This window comes from Rhinolophus sinicus, linkage group LG03 (assembly GCF_036562045.2).
Source record: "Rhinolophus sinicus isolate RSC01 linkage group LG03, ASM3656204v1, whole genome shotgun sequence".
NCBI classification, from domain to species: domain Eukaryota; kingdom Metazoa; phylum Chordata; class Mammalia; order Chiroptera; family Rhinolophidae; genus Rhinolophus; species Rhinolophus sinicus.
This window is the reverse complement of record NC_133753.1, coordinates 23,695,007-23,716,724: the sequence shown is the minus strand read 5'-3', so window position 1 is coordinate 23,716,724 and position 21,718 is coordinate 23,695,007. Positions and strand designations below refer to the sequence as shown.

Genomic DNA, 21,718 nt, shown 5'->3' with positions numbered 1-21,718 from the left:
TGAAAAATGAATAGAAAATCCAACTGAACAAGTAATTTGAAAATGGAACTATAATTACAAGGCATAATTTAAGTATGCAGGGGGGGAAATCACTCCTTTTATTTTGTACATCACATTTTGTACAAACTCTCCAGGGCCTGAACTATTTCTCTTAAACTCAAGACATTCATTTAAAGTTTTTATCACTGTGTATGCCTTTTCTTTTTCCGTCCGCCTCAAGGTAAGTAAGGGCACAAGAATGTATTGCCAGAGGCAGTCCCACCGAATTCCACCTTACCATTACAATATTCCAGCTCAATGAGCAGGGTGGTATTGTCCATGAAGTGATTGTAGTAGGCAATAATATTGTCATGCTGCAGCAGCGCCAGAATAACCACCTCATTCAAGGCGTCACGACGCTCCTTCTCAGACAGTCGGATCAAATCAACTTCCTTCCACACAACCAATGAGTCATCCTACAACACAGCAATAGAGGTATCGTGCTTTTCTCCTCCCTGGCAGCAAATGAATCCACACATGATCTGTAAACCTAGAAAGAAAACTTCCTAGATGGGCAGAGACTGACTGCTTTTACTTTTTTTCTTTAAACAAAACATGAACAGACTTTAAAGGTTCTGTATACAATTGAGCATCGTTATTTACTGTAGGATATTAAGATGCTATTACATTGTTGCTACATTTAATATGCATTATGTCAATTCCAGGTAAAAATGTGGGATGGAAGTAGATCTCAAAGATTATGTTGAGGGACATTAAGACAGACTGTTAGTCATGATGAGAATTGTAATAGGGCTAGAATGTTGGAGAAATAGAGAACTGGAGAGTGGTTACCTACAGCTGACCACAGATGCTTGTAAAATAGAAATACTAAATTTGCCTCTAATTTTATAAAATTAGATTTCTCAAGTGGTTTTCATTTACCCTTTCTGGATAAAAATAAGTCATGACTGACAGCTCTGGGTTCACTTAACTCATGCTGCCCATTTTGTAACTCTATCTCCTGTCACTTTTATGCATCATGTTTTTCTCTATTCATGAAAACTCAACCTGCAGCTCCCAATATGCATTCACTTTTATATCTCTAATTCTTTACTGATATTGCTCCCCAGATCAGGAGCACCCCCACCTAAATTACTCTCCCCATCCTCTAGAATGGCTCTGCTAGGACTTTAGAACTTTTTTGGGAAGGTCCTGATGAGCTTTCTGCTGTACATTTATTCAATGCAACTACTCCCTTAATTTTCCGAGTTCATACACTGAAACGACACTTGTGCATTCATTTATATACACATACAACTTAAATGCTATTTGTTTACTAACGGAGCCAACTTGTCTTCCCACTGAAATACAAGCTTCTTGAGGGAAAGGTTTGCTTCTAATTAAACCTTCGTAAATTCATAGATCTAAAAATATTTGGTGATATGGATGTTACGCAGTTTGGGGAAGTGTAACCAAATTTCACTTAAAAAAATCTCTGTAATCAAGTTCAACATAAAAATGAAAAGGCTTGGGCAAGGAGATGTAAAACTCCATTCTAGTCCAAGACTTACTTCTAATTTAAGCTAGCAAGTCACTTGAATATAGTCTCAGTTTTTTTACTATAAAACAGGAATACTAATGCTTATCTCCTTTCTCATATTGAGTACAAATAAGAAAACAGAATACTAACACTAACATCATACATTAATGTGGCATTATGACAAAAAAGAACACTTAAAGATATTCTCTTGCAACCACCTCTCTCCATCTTTTAGCCTTAAAACTACGCTAGTTTGGAACACACACCAGAACTCCAGATGGCTCACTGATGGATGAATCACGTTCAATAACCCCAGCATGTTCTCTCTTTAAATGCTTAACTATTCTAAAGCTAAAGTTTTAAGACGTGAATGACCAAAATCAGTTTATGGTTAGTTTTTGCAAGTAGAGTCACCACTGCAGGGTTTTAGATCAGTCTTCATTCTGAACTTGGGGGTCAGCTATCCATGAATCTCTTCAAAGGATATGTATATGTGAAAATGTGGATGGGGTGATTATATTTACATTAGGTTCTCAAAGGGGTCCTTGTGCCCTCTAAAGTTAAGAATTAACGGCATAGAATATACCAAAGAAGTATTTCCCAGGCATAAACGCTGCTGGGTAAACGATCTCCCTACTCTTCAAGAAAAATTTCCAATTGAGTGTTCACATCTGAACTTAAAGACAATGGCAAAGAGCAGAATTGCCACTGATGTGGGAATTTTGAAGCTATGCCCGTCTTCCCCACCATGACCTTGGAGAGCTGAGAGGAAATAATTTTGGCAACACTTTAACATGGACCACTTTATAACTTACAGTTTGCAAAGCACCTTTGTTTAAGTCTCAAAATAACCTTTAAGAATAAAGATTATTTTAAGGTAGTTATTACTAATCCCATTTTATAGATGGGGAAACTAAGGCTAAGAGAAGGTTCAATGACTTGCTCAGTTCCCCGGGTTAAACAAAAACGACCAGTAAGTAAAACCAGTGATGTAACGAATCCCTAGTGCCGGTGACTTGGAAGAGTGGTGGAGCGGACCCTGGGACATACACCCTGCGGGCACCCAAGCACTACGAGAGGACCAGTCGCAAGACGCGGGGAACGCGGGGCTGCGGAGGGGCTGGGGCGGCCGGAAGCGGGGGCCGCTACCTCCGTGCGGCGGTACAGCGTGGCCTCCCCGAAGGCGCCGCGGCCCAGGACGCGGATGGGGATGTAGTGCAGCTCCTCCTGCTCCGGCGCGCCGCCGCCGGCTCGCGGCCCCGGACTGGCGCTGGGCCCCGCGCCCGAGTCCCCGCCACTCCCGGACTCGCTCCCGAAGTCCGAGTTGATGGAATCGCAGTGTCGTTCGTACTCGCCCAGCACGGACATGGCGGCGGCCGCAGGACCGGCCTGCGCGTCCCTGGTGGCTCTTGCCGTGCTGTGCTTCTCTTCTTGCTTCAGATGCCTCGCTTCTCCGTCAGCCCCGCAACCCGGCGAGGTTCCATGGTGGCGCCTTCCCCCTGACCCGGAAGCGGTTCTGGGTACTTCCGGCCCAGCAGGGTTTTCTCCGCCTCCGCTGGCCCACTTGCTTGGTCTCGGGCGCCACGGCTTTCTTCGCTTTCCACCCGCGTGGAAAGTGAGGCCTTCGCGAGGGTTGGCGGGTGCGTGGTAGCGACCACGTGGAACCGAAGGGCTCTGGCAGGAGCAAGGAGGTCACCGATGGGTCTGTAAGACCACTTCCCCGATCCCTGGCCTGGTCCCCAGACAGCTTCCAGGTCCAGATTTCGTCCTGTCTCATCTTGGCGACAGGTCCATCTGAAGGGCAGTGACTGGGCAAGCAGTCCCTTCCAGTGTTGCACAGCGCTCTTTGTTTAGAGAGTTATTCTAGTAAGCGGGAATATTTGCCTCCTGTCGTCTGTCAGTGGGCCTTATTTCTCCCAGAACTACCCTAGGTCCCTTCCTCTTACACACAACTCCAAAAATATTTTGTCAACTCCCCTGAAACTCTCTCTTCTCTTTTTCCAGACTTAACATTATTCTTCAGCGCGTCTTTCCAAATCTGTAACCATTTAATCTCCTGGAACATTCTCTGAGCGCTAGGTACCACTGTATTTGCTGGGTGGAGAATCCGCAATAAGATGCTCCTTGCCCTCAAGTAACTGGAAGTATTGCAATACAGTCGAAAAACGTGTTCCATTAGTTGCGACTTTAGGCAACTTCACATCTCCAAGCTTTTTTTTTAATCTGTAAAATTGTGGGAATCTGATCAGAGATAACAGCAAACATTTATAGTGTGTTCCTAGCACAATGCTAATGTTTTCTTTCCATGTATCATCCTACTTAATCCTATTGTTCCCATTCTATAGAAGGAACTGAAATACTGGAGGTTAAGTAACCTGCTCTGTGTTACACAGCTGGGAAGGGGAGCTGGGAGTCAAACCCAGCAATCTGGTTCCACACCTTTCCTAGAGCAGGATGTGTTGGGGCGAAGAGAAGATCATGTAGCCGGAGGCCAAGATACATGCTAGGTAGAAGGAAGACAGGTCCTCAGATATAGTTTCATAGTTTGGCTTTTCCTGTGGGCAATGGAAAATTATGGGAGGTTTTTAAGCAGGGGAGTATATGATTAGGGTGACTGTCCCGATTTGCTGGGGAAGTCCCGGTTTACCCCTTTTTCCTCCCCAGCATAATTAATAGAGCCTTCTTTTGCTCAAGTGCCCAGCTCAGACAATAAACAATATGATCACCTTACAGATGAACAAAGTTATATTTTACAAAGAACTCTGACGACAATGTGGAGAACAAGACTGGACTCAGGGAGACCAGTTAAGAGGCAATTTATATGCTAAAAAAAGAACAGGCACTGAGGTACTATCTCTGTTAGTGGAGAGAAGATCCAGACTTAAGAACTCCATCTAAGGAACATTTATTTAGACTTTATGATCAGTTGGGATGTGGTTGGTGTGGTACATGTAAGACTCTAGGAGACACTTGCAGGGTTTTTACTAGGTGGATAGTGATAGCAAATAGGGAGAATTGATATAATGGGGTGAGGGGTGTGAGGACTAAGGAGTTCACATTCCTCTGACTTCTTCACAGTTCATAAATATTCCTTTTAAAGTATGACATCACACTGTGCCTAACATTCCACATCAGGTCTGAATAGGAGAGTACAAGGGAAATTTGTATCTTCTTTGATCTAGATCCAATATTTCTATTTTATTAGTGCACCAGCCTTCATACTGATGGTCTTCTTATACTGTTCCCTGTACTTAACTGTTTTCACATTCAATCCAAAGTAACACAGCCCTTCCACTAGATCACATCATGCATTATTTTCTTCACAATGCTAATCTGTAAAATATGGATGTCTTGTTTATTGTTTACTTTTTTAATTATCTCCATTCATTAGAATATAAGCTCCAAGAGAGAATTTTGTACTCTTGGACACAGTTCTGTATCACCAATGCCTTGAAAAGTGCTTGATATGATAGGTTTAAAAATGATTTGTTGGGGCCCGCCCAGTGGCTCAGGTGGTTAGAGCTCCGTGCTCCTACCTCCGAAGGCTGCCAGTTCGATTCCCACATGGGCCAGTGGGCTCACAACCACAAGGTTGCCAGTTCGATTCCTCGAGTCCTGCAAGGGATGGTGGGCTGCGCCCCTGCAACTAGCAATAGCAACTGGACGTGGAGCTGAGCTGTGCCCTCCACAACTAAGACTGAAAGGACAACAACTTGACTTGGAAAAAAGTCCTGGAAGTATACACTGTTCCCCAATAAAGTCTTGTAAAAAAAAAAAAAGATCTGTTGAATGAGTATCAGGTCATTATCTTATATATATCTAACACTTTTTAAACCTAAATGGAAATCTTGACTGATAACCCATTAAATTTTATTTTGTTGGTTTCATTCAAGTTCTATATTGTGGAGAGATTTTTGAATTTTCATTCATTCAACACATACTGAGTACCAACTTGTGCTGGTGCTGGGTTACAAGGGAGAACAAAGTAAACATGGTTCCTACTCTCATGGAACTTGCAGTCCATGTAACAGACAGATGAGGCAATTATAAGGATAATGGTGCATAAGTTACAGGATAATTATAAAGAAAGTACAAGTATTATTAGGAGGGGCATCTTTCCCAGCCAAACTTGCTGGGTTAGTGAAGGCTTCCTGGAGGAATATCTAAAATATTGTCAGTAATGGCTAAATAAAGTAGGGAGATCATTCCAGATAGAGGCCATTCCATCTACCTCCTCCTATTAATTAGATGGCATTTTGAGGATAAGTATTGCTTATTTATTCGGGTCTACTCCAGAGTTTAGCTCAGCATATTAAACAGGATATTCCATAAATGCTTTCTTGAGTTAAAAAGAATGGAAAAAGCTGTTACTTAAAATCAGAAATGTTGACTTTCAGAGAAACTGAATAATCAGCCAAAGCTTAAAAATTCATTTTCTGGCATCTTTCCAATGAGGAACTAGATAGTTTTCTGTAACTTAGCCTGGTACTGCCAATTGTTTAGTAGTATAGTATGCATAGATAGAAGCTCAACCAACAGCCCTTTCCATCTTAGGGAAGACAGAACAGAAACACTCATGCTCAGTTCTTTATACTGGATGTAAATTAAACTAAATATCTGACCTTTGAATAGTCTTAGTTAAGTCCAGAAATACTAAAGGTATAACTGATTTTTTAAACTGCCTCTCATCAAAAAAGTTATTTCCATGTTATATTTTAACAAGTGAATAGTTAAGATGCTACATAACAGAAGTTCCCACTTGTGAATGAATGGCAGATCCCCAGGGGCCATAAGTTACTATAAAGACAGAATCTACCCAAGTCTATACCCTTCACTGTCCGATATGGCATGCTGCCACTAGCTATATGCAGCTCTTGAACACCTGAATTAAGTCTAGTCAATGCAGATGTGCTGTAGCTATAAAATGCTTTTCGAAGACTTTCTATGAAAAAATAGAATAAAACATCTCATTTTTATATTGACTACGTGGTGAAATGCTATTTTGGATATATTAGACAAAATATATTATTAAAATTAGTTTTACTTTAATGTGGTACTACAAATGTAAAATTATACGGGGTGGTTCATGTTACGCGGGTGGGACACCACTGCTGCAGACTGAACAAATAATAATTGGCAAAACATGTACTACCGTTTAACAAATATATGATACTGTTGAGATTATTAAAGTTCGTTTTGTCAAGTTGCTGAATTTATTCATTATGTTCTCTAAAAGTAAAATATCAGTGAGAAATAAGACATTTTTTATGTTAAAATATTTATACTCAAATGTTGGGAACCATTACTTTGTATAGATTCACTGACAAGTTACCTGTTTTTTGGGGAAATGCATGTGAATAAGAGGCCAGCCAGTGAATGTGCAAAGCACTTCAGGTCGACTCTTGGAAAGAAGCTTTATGAAAAATGTCCAACTGCAAGTAAAAGGAAAGGAGAAAATGGCCTTTACTTGCTGGAGTAGGGTTTTGCATAAATGTGAGGGGTCAGTAAAGCAAGTCGTGAGGGGTTCTAAATTGGGAGGGGTATTTTAAGAATGGAGGGCAAAGGAGAAGACTTTCTGTAGGAATAATTCCAATACCAGTTTCCAAGAGAGAAGCTATGGAATAATGCCTGGCTTACAGAGCCCTATTTGGTCTTTATGAAGATGTATAATTATTATTTTCATATACATATGTAACATATATAAAATATAAACTATTACTAATTCACAAAAACTTTATCCATCTGGAGTAAATTATGGACAATATTTTTTCTCTACTTAATCACGTATAACTTGCCATACTTTAAAACTGAGGGATACGGACGAATCACTGCCAATCCAGACAAAGAGTAACAGAAAAATACACCTAAAAATGGTTTCTGCTAGCCTTTATTTGAGAAAATTTACACAAAAGTCCCCATCCAACTCTTACAAGTGAATCTGTATAAATGCCACATGCCTCTTTCTATTAAACAAACAGAAAAATTGCTTATGACAGCGTTTATGACAATGGTATAACAAATCTTACTTAAACTGCATCATTCTCACCTGTATTACACAGACCATGTTGAATAATAGGCTCAAAAACAGAGGAAACGAGGTAACATCCTCATTTTTAAAACAGATTTGCCCTTGCACTAGCCTTTTATCAAACGCAAGTAATTTTACTTTTAGATAAAATCAAGGTGTAATACTAATGAACTTTAAACCAAAAGCACAGAAGTCCGAGTTGGTAGTTTTGGCATGAGTAAAAGGAAAGGACATGAAAGAATTTCACTTTCACAGAGTCACATTTGGGAACAAAAATATCAGCAAAATAAAATATTCCCCTCTTTTATCTTCTTTGACCTTTTGTCAGAACAGAGTACTATAATCTACTGAGTAGCTTTCATTGCTTCTAAAAAGGGGAAAGGCACCAGTCAGAATTATGAAACAGTATCTTCTTAGGCTAATAGTACAGAATTTCACCTTTAAACGTCTAAGGTTGGATCTTAATCCACAAATTTGGTCATTTTCTTCCCTACTTGGATGCATCCTTTGTCGTTGAGTATTTGTAACACCACAGAGAGACTTTCACAACATCTGCTGCTCTTTTGCAAGAATTCAGCTGCCAGGTTCTCAGAAGCAGTACCAATCAATTCTTACCAGCAGATGGCAATGTTGCCCAAATTAATGAAAGAACCACTTTCAATGCCACACCAGAAATTCATATAGGGAGTCAAAGGGAGAAGAAAAAGGGCTTTTGGGTTCACAGTAGCTGGAACATTAACAGAACAGCCTGAGATTCTAACAACATAACTCACTTCCTCTTCTACCTTTGTACTTCTATCCAGGTCATCACAGCAGTGTTCTCTGTTAATTCCAGGATGCTGCTTCTTAACCACAAGCTGCATGGCCCTAGGTCCTGCAATTGCCACTGTGATTAGACAAACCCTGCAAGAGTCAGCAGGGTTAAAAAAGAGATTACAGAAAGGACAAACTCCCACCTCCTTTCCTGAGAGAAGTGGGGAAATTTTCATAATATTTTTCATAATTGTTTACAAACATGGTCATTTGTATCCACGCTCTTATTTACATTAGTATTGGCCTTTAGGCACCTCGTATTCTCACAGTGATTCTTGTCTTTGCTTTCACGACACGTATTCTCAAGTATTTATTCATGATCCCAGATGCGTTATTTTTTTTATACCTCATATGTCTTAGGGGGACACATAAGAATAGGAATTAAGTCAGTGACTGGCCATGTTAGAAGACTTGGTAAATTTTACTACTTTTTTCCTTGGTAGAAGTTATGTTAAAAATTCAAGCAACCACGTATCTGACAAAGGACTTGTATCTAGGATAAATAAGGAACTCTCAAAACTCATTAGTAAAAAGAATAATCTAATTAGAAAATGGGCAAAGGACATGAACAGATATTTCACTGAGGAAGATACAAAGATGGCAAAAAAGCCCATGAAAAGATGTTCAACATTAGCCATTAGGAAAATGCAAATTAAAACCATAATGAGGTATCGTTACATACATCGATCTGAATGACTAAAATAAAAAATAATAACAGCAAATACAGGTGAGGATGTGGAGAAACCGGATTGGTCATCCATTGCTGGTAGAAACATAAATGGCACACTCACTCTGGAAAAAAAGTAGAGCGGTTCTTACAAAAATAAACATGCTCTTACCATACAACCCAGCAATTGCCCTCTTGGGCATTTATCCCAGAGAAATGAAAATTTATGTTCACATAAAAACCTATACATGTATGTTCACAGCAGCTTTATTAATAAAGGCCAAAAACTAAAAACAACTCCAATGTTCTTCAATGGGTGAATAGTTAAACGGCGGTATATCCATACCATGAAATACTACTGAGCAATAAAAAGGAACAAACTATTGATACATGCAACAACTTGGATGGATTTCAAGGGAATTACGCTAAGTGAAAAAAGTCAATCTCAAAAGGTTACATACTGTATGATTCTTTTTACATAACATTCTTGAAATGACAAAATTAGAGAAACGGAGAACAGATTAGTGGTTGCCAGAGGTTGGGGCTCAGGGGGGAAGGAAGGGAAGTGGCTGTGGCTATAAAAGGGTAGACAAGGGATCCCTGTGATGGAACTGTTCTGCATCTTGGGGTGGTGGTCACACAAATCTACACATGTAATAAAGTTGCATAGAACTAAACACACGAAAAAAGTTCAAGCAGTTGAGCACAAATATTTTAATTCTCTAAAAGGAAATTTTCTTTAAGAGTTATCTACAGTTCAAAGCTCATTTCTGAGGTGTCAAATCCATCACCCTTTTAAGAGACATAAAATTTGAAAAGATAAAATTATGAAAGGATATCACCAGAAGCTACCTAAACACTTCAGCTAAAGGTTAAGATAAAGTTAAGGTTGTTTTCAGACGGAAATCCAAAGAGGACAATCAGAATGAAACGAGTTCCACATGGTCATACAAATCTTGGTAAAGGAATTGAAGTGGAAGCCCAAGCTGGTGAGCAAGTGCGAGAGGAAAAGAAAACCATGGTTCGAAGAAATCACATGAGGAAACCCAACTGGCTTTGGCATTATCTAGGTAACCCCTATTTTTTGTCATAGGTGACTCTAATAATCGTCCTATTGTTGCAAAACCAGTCCAAATCCTATCAAGTTAAAAAGAAGTCCCTCACTGCCTTGCTGGGTGTGGGCGGTGACCCATGTCCTCCCACACCAAGAGAAATGAGTTCTGGAAAGAAAGCTCCAGCGTGCCTTGATGGTGCTGTTGGTAGGATGCCTTCCGCCGGCACGTCCCAGTGATGTTCTGCTGGCTGAGATACTAGGTGGGAGGAGAGTGGGCCTGGTTACTCAATCAATTTCTTGGCCTTGAAGAAGCGCCGCAGATAGAAGACCTGCCAAGTGGCGAGTCCAATGAGGCAGAACATTGAAAAGATGCTGAAGTACAGGACCCGCGTGTTTGTGGACTCTGAAAACACAAAAGCGTTGTAAATGTCATGAAGTGAGGCTCGCAGGCTAAACAATGGCCATGGGGAAAAGGCAATTAACTTCACGCTATCCCTGAGCCTAACAGGAGGATTTCAGACAGCTTTTTCTTAAATCTTCATTATCCTACACGTAAATGTTAAGAATTACAGACATTAGTACTATCAATTTGATACATGATAAGCTAACTGAGAATATGGTCAACTGCGTATCACAGAAGAAATTTCTATTCCCTTGACAATCTAGCAAGGCTCATTTACCTGTAGCAGCAATGCCAAAGTAAGCAATTATCTTTCCATACATCCCACCTTTGGTAAAACTGAGACAAGGGTTCCCCAGGATTTAAAGTTTGGGGATCTGATTCACTGATTGAGAAATGAAAGCTGCCTTCTGCTCACCGTTGGTATCACGCATCTCTTCCTCTCGCTTCTTCATGTAGGCAAAATCATTCACGATAGATTCGGAAAGGTCTTCTAGGCGCCGTAGCTCCACCTCTAAAGGTTTGAGCTTCTCAACTTTTGCAATCTGGAAAAGAAAGAAATTATGAACCCACTCCCTGAAGAAATTGCTTTGGTTAAGAACACAAGACAACAGAGGAATCTTTTAAAAGTTTCACCAAACATAAAAGCTCTTTTGTCATCATGCTAACATATGGTATTTTAACGTTTGGGCTTCTTCCCTTCCCTACAAGTGTTTACAGGTTTCCATCTCAAACTCTTTTTACACTTCAATTTTGATTAAAATCTCCTTAGAAGTACTACAATACGGTAGGCTGTAAGTAAGATATATTATTTTCCCAAGATTTCTGACTTTAATAAAGCACTTCACCCTTCTATTCATGTCTAAGAAATACACATTATCAGCACAGTAAGTGTGGAGTCATAATATTAGTCAACTGTGGTTTTAGAAGAAAAACCACGAAATTCCCAAAAGGGAATATACAGGAATAAGAGAATAGATATAACTAAAGAATTAAGATAATAACTCAAATTATAAAATTGGAAAATTCTGGTTTGCTCATTTAAATCCCACAATAGCTCTAGGTTTATTGCGCCACAAGCCAGATGAATCCCAGGTCTGCTAAAAAAATTGCATTGCATTTTTTATTTTTAGAATGACACTGCCATTCTAAAAACAAAAATCTCCAGGGACTTCCCAGTATGCTAAGGAATGAAGGATGTGAGAAAGAGATGAACTGTCTTCCTTTCTCAATCTAGACATCTGTGAAACCCCCCAAGATACGACAAGAGCAAGGATTTCATTATTCTAATGTTTTTTCTGATCAATCTTAGATTATCATATGCTTTAAAATGGGGCTATACCACCAAAGCTTTCCAGATCTTAAAACTCATACAATCGTTGCTCTTAAATTTTTCCATATAGAGAACTCTTCAAAAATTCTTTTTCTACATCTGCTTCTTTACTCCCTGTTTACCATACATTATCTACAGAACTCTCTACTTTTTTTTTCCCTCTCTTGTCCAATTCACTTTCCTGTTCTTTTTCTGTTAAATGTTAACAGCAACTAACACAGAATGAATGGGAAGAGTTTAAGTGTATTCTTACGTTCTCTTTGCCTCGCTGTACTCTTCACTAAACATGTGAAGAACGGGACAAAAGTTATTTAAAATAAAGAATGCGAGGAACTGCTGTTAGGATAGGGATATAAAAATTGAGTTGATATTTAAGGTACATAAAATGTGGTGATAGATTTGCAATGATCCACACCAAAGACACTTTTTACTGGATGTACATTTTCTTACATAGTGAAATGTTGGCTCGAGTTAATGGTACAATTGACAGCTGCAGAACAGAATAAAACTAACTGGGTATAACATTTAACCAGTGATTAATTAATGCATCAAGCTAATTCTCCTGGTTAAATACCCAAATGCCAGGTTTTGTCATTAACCTAAAATATGTATCATGTATTTCACGTAGAGCCATAGAGCAAAGGAATTCCCCAGGAAAAAGATACCAACACAAGAGATATAGAAGCTGAACCTTAGCCTGTTTAATGTTTTCCCTCCTGGTCTATACTTCCCCCTCCAAAGCTTCCTGAATGAGGTAGTATAAAAACAATGCTATGATACTTAATTAGAGATGAATGATTTAAGGTTCCCTAAATAGAAACTTACAAAAAGAACTGGAAGTGAAACTAAGGTTGTGCCTCTGCCAGATGAAAATAATATTTTAAAAAATTATTTTGAAGACTACTTCTTACCCCTTCCCCCATTTTTTCTTCTTCTTTTTTTAGTTAAATGACAATAGCCCAAAGGCCTAAAACCCAAAATAGATGATGGAATAAAAATAAATTTGGTACTGAGGTGGCATTTGTAGATTAGAGCCTGAAGTACCTGTTCCCAAAGCTTTTCTTTTCTCGTGTTTCACTTCCTTTTTAGGTGTATAAGCAACTCATAAATATGTTCTCCTGCCAAAGAATTTAAACTATTCAGAAGCAAAGGGAACAAAAACAAAAAGCCCACCTTCACAACTCAATTCCCACATCCATACATTCCTTCTCAGAGGTAACCATGATTATGAACTTGGTGTATATCTTTCCAGACCTTGATAGAAGATACACTATGTTTGTATATAAATATACATAGAAAAATATAATCAAAAACTATTTATAAATGGGAGATCATAACGTGTATACTGTTCTATGGCTTGCTTTTCTTTTCATTTAATAAGCTCGTTCCAGAAACTTCAGTGCTTGCAGATTCACCTCATTCTTAACTGCTGTACAGTAGCCACACTACACACTGTCTAGTTGTCATTCAATTCCCCAAGCCCTTTCCTCGTGTAGGTCCTACTGCAGACTATTCATAATCAAGCAGCCCAATTTCTATTGTCTAAGTCAATTGTATTACCTCAATAAAATATTCCTATTCAATCCTGTCCTTAATTCAATAAATTATTTTCATACTTCTGAGTGGGATGAAGGTCTCTTTTCCTAAAAAAAAAAAAAAAATCTCTGCCTAATAACTATCTTTATTCTTGATATTAATTTAAGATCTAGGAAACTTAAAAGAATCGCCAAAAGACTAAAACAATATTGAAAACCAACTTGCTACTTCAACCATCGAACACATGAATATTCAATGACAATAAAATAATAATGGATATTTATTTCTACACTTAATCTAAATCTAGAAATCAAAACAAATGTAGAAAGGGTGTTTAATGTGTGTTTTTTTTTGAGTGCTTACTATATGCAAGAAACCAAGATAAATAATGATTTCTGCTCCTAAAAGTTCAAAGGCTGATGGAGAGGCTCACATAAAAAGTTATAACCATAATATAAGGCATTATGTATTAACTTCTATAACAAAGGCACACATTAAAAGTGGAATGGAAAGAAAGTAGCATGAGATTAATTATAACTGAAAGGATAAAGGAAAGCTTAATGGGAAGTGGGTAAGTTGGGTCTTCACAAGTTGTGTAGGATTTTGAAGGAGATGAGAGAGAAAGGCATTCAAGGCTTAGCGGAACCTGCAAATCAAAACGTGGAGGGAGCACAGTGCAGGCCGTGTTGGGGACACCACTGTAGTCTAGTCCTAAGTAGTCTGACGTGCATGTGCACGCACTCAGGTGTCAACACACACGTGCTTGGGGGGTGGAGGTGGATAATAGCAAATACAGGGCTCAAAAGTTAGGTCGGAGCTAAAATGAGCAAGAGGATGAGGAAGGTAGTACAATGAGTCAGACCTACTAGTGCATACCCAGCATGTGGTATTTTATATCTTGTAATCTCCTTAATCCTCAAACCCCATATAAGGTGAATATTCTTCTTCTTCAATTTTTCAGATGAAAAAAATTAAGGATGAAAAAATTAAGGCCAAGAGTGTTAAATTACTTTCCCAAGGTCTCAGAGCTTGGTGGAGCTGGGACTGGAATCCAAGTCTGAGTTTACATTTTATTCTGTAGGAACTAAAAATTTGATGAAGAAAACCAGATGAAGAAAAAACCACACTAATTTTTTTTTTATTAAAGGTGACGTGAATGAACTATATTAGGCAACAAGGATCTGGGTAAGTTGTCTAGTTTATTAGTCAAACTTCCTAGGTTTTATACTGTTGTTCTCATTTTTACAGACTAAGAGAATAAAATTTTAAAACAAATTATCATAAGTAGTCTCAGGAAAACCCTCTTTGTTTGTCTGGGACTAAACATTCAATGAGTATCATCAAGACTTTTTATCATAGCCAGTATAAGAAGCTAACAAGAAAACCTCTATCGAAATCCCCACTGACTGTTGTACTCTTCTAAATATCTGATTTAATGTTCCAAATGTCCGTACGAATGTGAATTTCTACATGTTTCATGAAGGCAGGCTTATTCATCGAGTCTACTTCTCTCTTCCATAGCTGGAAGGATGATATGTGAGTTGCCCACAGCCTGACAAAACCAAAGCCTATTTGACATAAGTTCTCCACTAGGGGGTAGCATTCCCCTTGCAGGCTGCCTTTAGCTGTTAAATTAATCAAAGAATATTAGATCTACAAGGGACTTCATTTTATAAATGAGGAAAGTGAAGATTTCACAAAGTTACTCAGTCCTTTGGGTGGAAGACCAAGACTAGCAGAACCATGGTCTCTTAACTCCCTACCCTGTGTCACGAAAGCATTTATTCAGCATCAGTACTGCCAAGCTCTGCTGTACCATTCAAGCAAAACCAAACCCCTGACTTCGAAAAACACACACTTAGTGTCTCCAGACCCTACTATCTTTCAACCTTAACCACGAAGCTTCCTTTAACCACTCCTGTCCGCACTGATTCCCTCTTACCTAAAGCACTGGAGCACTTAGGCTGAGCCACACAACACTCAATCACATATTGTCACATTCACCTTGTTTTGATTTTTATCCTTTTCCGCCACATTAGTTTCGGCCCTTGAACTCCAGGAAATTAAAACGATGTATCCTTTGTATAGTTCCACAAACCTAATTAATACATGGCAAACACTTACAGCTGACTTGTTCCGTCCTTTCCATGCTTTCTTCAGAGGAGCCAACTTCCTTGTAGCAGATAGTAAGTGCTGCTGGTCCCCTGAAGCAAGCGCTCCCCACATGCTAAGAGCACTCTGCATCTACTCAGCATTTCACTCAGCATTCATTTTCAGGAGGCCCACTGCCTAGGAGAAAGTTCTCTCAACCATGACATCTATCATTCTCATCAGTAGTGGCAGGTACTGTTGGGAAAAGCTAAAAGTTATAAAGCTTTTCCTTGCCTATGTACAACACCTCCAAAATAACTATAATTACTCTTCTTAAATCATATTCAAATCTTCCCCTCCTCTAACGATGATTTGAATCTAAATAGTTCAGAGTGATCATGTAATTGTGCCAAGGAAAGGCGTTAACTCTGAAAAATACACGTCAAACCAGGTTTTAGAGAATCACTAGATTCTTTTCCTTGGTGGAGCATTGAGACTCAACTAAGAAGCTTCTGTGATAAGCCAAATTTAGTCAAATTACTTTGTAACCTCCACACCCCCCACCACAGCCCCTGGAAATTTGAGAAACACAGCAATAAATGTGGAGACCATCCAGTCTCCCACAATCAAGATAAAGAGGACAGAACTACCCCCAAGGACAAGTCTATTTGCACGTGGGGTATGTGAATCACAGAAGAGGCACAGGTCACCTCTAGCACAGGTCACCAATGTGCCAGAATAAGTCCAGATAATATTGCCAATCTTAGGGCTAAATGACATTTAGTAAGATCCTATTTACTCTGTCATAGCCAGGTGGCAGTTTGCAGAAAGGGCCGCAGAAGGGAGCTAAAATCTACTGAACTGACCAACTATGTGTCAGATGCCTTACCCATATTCTCTCATTTAACTTCAGTCGAAGAAAGGATTTTGGATCTACCGTGTTTCCCTGAAAATAAGACCTAGCCGGACCATCAGTTCTAATGCATCTTTTGGAGCAAAAATTAATGTAAGACTCGGTCTTATTTTACTATAAGACCAGGTTTATAATATAATATAATGTATCATATAATACCGGGTCTTATATTAATTTTTGCTCCAGAAGATGCATTAGAGCTGATGGTCCTGCTAGGTCTTATTTTCGGGGAAGCAGGGTAGTACATAGAACCAGAGTTCCTACTTCCTGGGGGAATTCAGAGAAACACCTTTTAGAAAGTCTTCAGCTATTGCTCCAATGAGGGCAACTGTGTTTTTCGTGTATCTGTTGATAGCTGATGACTGATTAAAACAACCGCGAGGCAAAACAGGATTTTAGGCCAGGTGAAATGCTGACGTCCACAGCAAAGGGCATACACAGCCCAAGAGGCAGGGGATATGTCTGATAGCTCCTTCTTTGTGGGACAGTAATTGCCTTCATTCCCACAATTGCACAACTAGACAGTAAGTCCCTGCAAACAGCTGCTCCAGTTCACAGACCACAAATTAAGAAGAAATGGCTCAACGGACTACAAAGATGGCTCCCTTTGATGGGCAAAGGACAGTGGTGCAAGGTCCTTAAAATACAACAGAGGGAATCAAAAGGCTTTATTTCTGAGGACATAAGTATTCTTTCTTTTTTAAAGATTCAAACAAGACTATGCTTCTTTACAATTTGGCAACTGTCTTCCAAATAGTATCATCTTACATTTGTATTATGTTTACATACAATTCCACATGTATTAACTACTTAAATCCTCCATAACAATTTAGTAGGTAGTGTGGTACTCTGCCCAGCTACTAAGATACGGATTACTATTGAATTTTACAGGAGCAAATGGGATTTCAGAATTACGAAATCCACAATGTGAGAGATAATGTTGGATGTGAAGAAAATTAGAGAAATGTGCCACCCTCCTGAGCTAAATACTGATGATAAAGGGCCCAAATCCTCTGGAGACAAAGTCTCTCCATTATCTGAAAGGCCTGAAATTAAATGCCTCAAAACCTCTACATATGTTTAATGCTCACTGGTAATTAACCAGAGAAAGAGTGGTTCTATTATCCATTTTCTTGTCACAGGCATTAGCCCAGAGACAACTAAAAGCTATTTCTAAGGTGAGTTCAAGGGAGCGCAGCCATAGATTGAGAAAAGGAATGGTCTTTGGCCTGTGTCATAACCACTTCTCCTCCTGTCTCAATTTGGTCTGCTTTTCCCCTGGGGCGGGGGGGAGGGAGGGAAGGGGAGTTACGTTGCCACAGAAAGTAGTGGGAGGAGTTTCTTGGTTAAGAAAAAGAATTTAGAGCTGTGTTGTAACCATATACGTAAAGGCTTAGGACAGTGCCAGACTTCCAAAGCAGGAAGCAGCGCAAAGGAAGTGCTGTGGTTTGCTTTCTGCTAAGGATTCCCCTACTGGGTTAAGCAAAAGGTCAGGGAAGATAATGGCCCTTTCCCAGCGTCAACGAAGTCCAAGGATGATGGAAATTCCAGGAAGTATAAGGATTCTAAAATGCTATTTGACAGTGATGTCCACAACATTTTACATGTAGACTCACAATAATACCTCCTATTTTAGGGAACAAGCTATGTCTGATGTCTAATCAGGTAGCCTTTATTTAATGTATACCACTAATGATAACCATCACATGGGGGGAAAAGTTACAACAGGTATAATTTCACATAGTAGGAATTCAATGAATGCTTACTTAGAGAACAGTCTGAGGATATAGCAGCAATAATCAAAACCTGAAAATGATCTTACCTATTCTTCCACCTCATAACTACAATATTTTCCTTAGTGTTTCACACCTCACAACACCACTTTAACATACATTATCTTAAATATAATTAAGATTCTTCTAAATCATGGAAGTTTAAAAGGATTTTTTTACTTTACTCTTAAGTTCATCAACTAAAGAGGCTCTCAATGCTTGCTTGCTTTTCATTAATCTACCCTGGGGACCGAAACAAGCATATCAAAGTTTCTACCGGGAACTGTGTTTCATTCACTGCTGCACCACTTGCTCCTGTTTACTGCCTACAAATAACTCAATCTACTTTTGTTCACTTGAGCACTTGAACTAGGAAAACGAGGGGAGCCCTGAAGGGCTGTTAGGCACTACTACTTCCTGTGGCAGAATTGGCCAGTCACTTCCAATCTTCTTCCATTTTAAAGGATATTCCCTTCCAAGTTCTGACCAAAGATAGAGCAACTTCTGTTCCATCAGTCCTAGAAAATGCTCTTAAATCACTGAAAACAATTTTCCTTGCTTATTTGGTTTACATTCTTCAAAAGCCATTTACGTTTCCTGTACCCCACCTCTTCTTCGTGCCCCCGGGTACTGTTGTAAAGACTCTGATCTCAGTAAAAATACTCTTATCTTATTGTAAAGATCAATCCTCCAGTTTTAAATAGTTCTTGTGGTTTTTCAAAGGTGCTCTTGATTTGAAGAACCATTCTGTGCTGCCCCCAAAGTCTCTCATAATAGAGCTGACAGAGGCTCAGTCTCCTTCCACTTATTCCATGCAACCTTCCCCTCCATACCACCAATAAATGTCAGTTTTCAGTCTCTGTAACACTTCCTGTCAGCAAACATTTCTATTCATTATCAGTATCTCTAGTCTATTGCAGTTTTTTCTTCCATCTTCTTCTCTTCCTTAAAAGTTTGAACTTATTTTTACTAAAAGCTATTCTAATTATTTTGTTTCTCAAAGGCAGCACAGTTGCTCACGTCTAAACAGCACTGAATCCATGCCCTAGATATACACAGAGCTGTCAGTCTGGGAATAAAAGTCTTAGGAATTAAACACTAATCACATTTCTTAACCTTGGACATTAACATATAAGTGAATTCTAGCTTTTAAAGATTATAAATATATATATATATATATATATATATATGCATACATACATACATATATATATCTGGTTTCTGTCTCAAGAGTGCTAATGGTAAATATGCTTGAGTGTTTTATCACACCAGCATTTCTATGGGACAGCTGGTTTAGTCATCTGGCTTACAGCACAGCCAAAATTATTGTTCAAGGCTGTTAATACAAATTTTTGTATCAATTAAATTTTAACTGGTTGTCACATGACTGCTGAGAAAACCACAGCCTTCTGGGCAAAGCACAGCCTGCTGGCCTGACGAGGTCACAGAATCCTCACAGAATCCTCACAGCACAGAACGCTACTGCCTCCTCAGTTACAACAGGACATACCTCTTCATAATTTTTCGCCTCCACTCCATGCTTCATGTCTAGGATCACGAGTTGGTCAGGTAACCGCCCTGTTCCTGAGAAAAAAAATCAAAGGATTCATTGTGCGGAATATTTAAAATTCCGGGAAATCACTCACCCACCCTCATTCTCCCTAACCCCTCCCCTCTCAATAGAGGGAAATAGCCGCAACTCCTCCCCCTACTCAGCTGCAGAAAATTCCTGGCTCCGGCTAAAATCGCAAGCATTCCGGACAAAGCCTGTCTGTGTGGGGTGCCGGAAAGCAAAGAGAACATGCTGCTGGCAAACATCTCTAAGCAGGGGACACAAGATACTGCAGCTGGAACTACAGAGGAATAGAAGAGGCTTCTTGGAATAGGCACTAAACTCCAAAGTCAACACTTGAGTATAAAACTGACTGGCACATAGACCAATAGATAGTGGGCACCAACTTAGGCAGAAAAGCCCATTTCTACGTCTGAAAAGGCTGTCCTGTCAAATGTTGAGAAAAGGATTATTGGGCATATACAAAGCTTGGATTAACTGAATACAAACATGACTGCTGAACAGAACTCAAGATTTATCTAACATTCCACTTTAATTCAAACATTTTAGTCAATGTAAGGCCATTTTAATAGGTAAAGAAAATGTTATAGGACTACTCACACAGAGCCCTTTAAGAGAGAAGCGCCCAAGAAAAAACTTGACAATAAAAGTACAATTCTCAGGGATGCTTCTTATAAAGAGAAATGTCTATGTGGGATGATAGGGCCAAAGAGCAATGTTCATATTAGGAAAGGTAATCTGATTCAGCTTGATCCTTGATCAAAAAGGAATTCTAATCTTAAATCATCAAATAGGAGAAAGGGAAAGACGCAAAGAGCCCCCAGAAAATTGCTCAGCTCCAATCCCCTGGAACTCACCTGAGTATTTATAAAATAAAAACTGCCTGCATGAAATTAGGAGTTTTGGGAAACAGTGCCACTTAAGCATTGGGGTTCCTGAGACTATAGGCCATAGAGAATGGTACTGTACCCTCTGCTGCCTGAGAGACGCTGGAGGTTTTCTGAAATTCACTGAAGTCAATTCAGTAACTACTCATTGAGAATGCACTGGGTGCCAGAACTGCTGAAAATTGTAATTTCTGCCTTCAAATAATTCAGTGGGGATTAAGACATAAAGACGCGTAACAGCTATAGTGAAAATGCAAAGCAGCATAAAACTTTAAGAAAAAAACTGTTCAGATAATCTCAGCTATGGAGCAAAGGTTAGAGGAGGGAAGACATCAGTTGTGGACAGACTGCACTAAAGAGGGAGCACTTCATGTTGAGTAACTATTGCGTACCCCTGAAACTAATATAATATTGTATGTCAGCTATATTTAATAAAACTCTTATTTAAAAAGATTAAAAAAAAGAGGGAGAATTGAAGTCCGGACAAAGTATTCTAGGCAGAAGTCAAGCATGGGCAACAGCTCAGATACTGAGACGAGTATGGCACATTTAAAGGACAGTAAAGAAGGTCTTTTGGATAGACTAGAAAGATCAATTTGAAAGCAATAGAAGTTAAGACTGAATAGGTAGGATCAAGAAACTAGGACAAGTCACAGATGCCTTCTGAGCATTAAACTAATAAGTCTCCAAAACCAAACCAAACAAAAAAAGTGGCACCCAGAGAGGTCTCGCCTTCCAAATCCAATATGTAATCCTGATCAGAAATGTTTCCTTCTTGCTCATTTAAAAAGTTGTGAAATCCAAGCAGCTCACAACCCTACCTCGTCCAAATGATGCAGGTATTCTCTTCCTAAAAGAGACCATTTCCACTTTCTCTGTTTGCCACAGCAAAGCACGAGCATTATTCAAGCACAAGTGAAATCACAAAACCACACAGCTCTGGCTGGTCTGAGTCCAGAGCATACTATGGCCTGTAAAGAAGAGCCAGCCTATCCCTTAGCTGACATCATGGCCATAAAGGGTCTCCTTTATAAAAAGACCCTTCAGTAATTTCTCTCTGCATTTGCCTAGCAAAAAGACAATCTTTTAAAAGGTGCTCCCAAAACTACAAAGGTACCAGGTCTCCACGTCC

The 21,718-nt window shown here is 39.3% G+C and overlaps 2 protein-coding genes across 3 annotated transcripts in view; both read right to left on the bottom strand.

Annotated features, from left to right (window-relative positions):
• NEK9 (NIMA related kinase 9) overlaps positions 1-3,040 on the bottom strand; it is a 32,967-nt gene extending 29,927 nt beyond the window's left edge. For both annotated transcript variants that reach the window (XM_019733564.2, XM_019733565.2), the window contains exons 1-2: positions 2,669-3,040; positions 278-455 (exon numbers count right to left, since the gene is read on the bottom strand). In XM_019733564.2, coding sequence (XP_019589123.2) covers positions 278-455; positions 2,669-2,887 — 397 coding nt within the window. In that variant the 5' untranslated portion in view covers positions 2,888-3,040. The remainder of the gene's footprint in view (positions 1-277; positions 456-2,668) is intronic.
• Positions 3,041-7,390: 4,350 nt separating this feature from the next.
• TMED10 (transmembrane p24 trafficking protein 10) overlaps positions 7,391-21,718 on the bottom strand; it is a 36,991-nt gene continuing 22,663 nt past the window's right edge. Inside the window, exons 3-5 of the mRNA XM_019733650.2 lie at positions 19,637-19,710; positions 10,900-11,026; positions 7,391-10,484 (exon numbers count right to left, since the gene is read on the bottom strand). Coding sequence (XP_019589209.1) covers positions 10,363-10,484; positions 10,900-11,026; positions 19,637-19,710 — 323 coding nt within the window. The 3' untranslated portion in view covers positions 7,391-10,362. The remainder of the gene's footprint in view (positions 10,485-10,899; positions 11,027-19,636; positions 19,711-21,718) is intronic.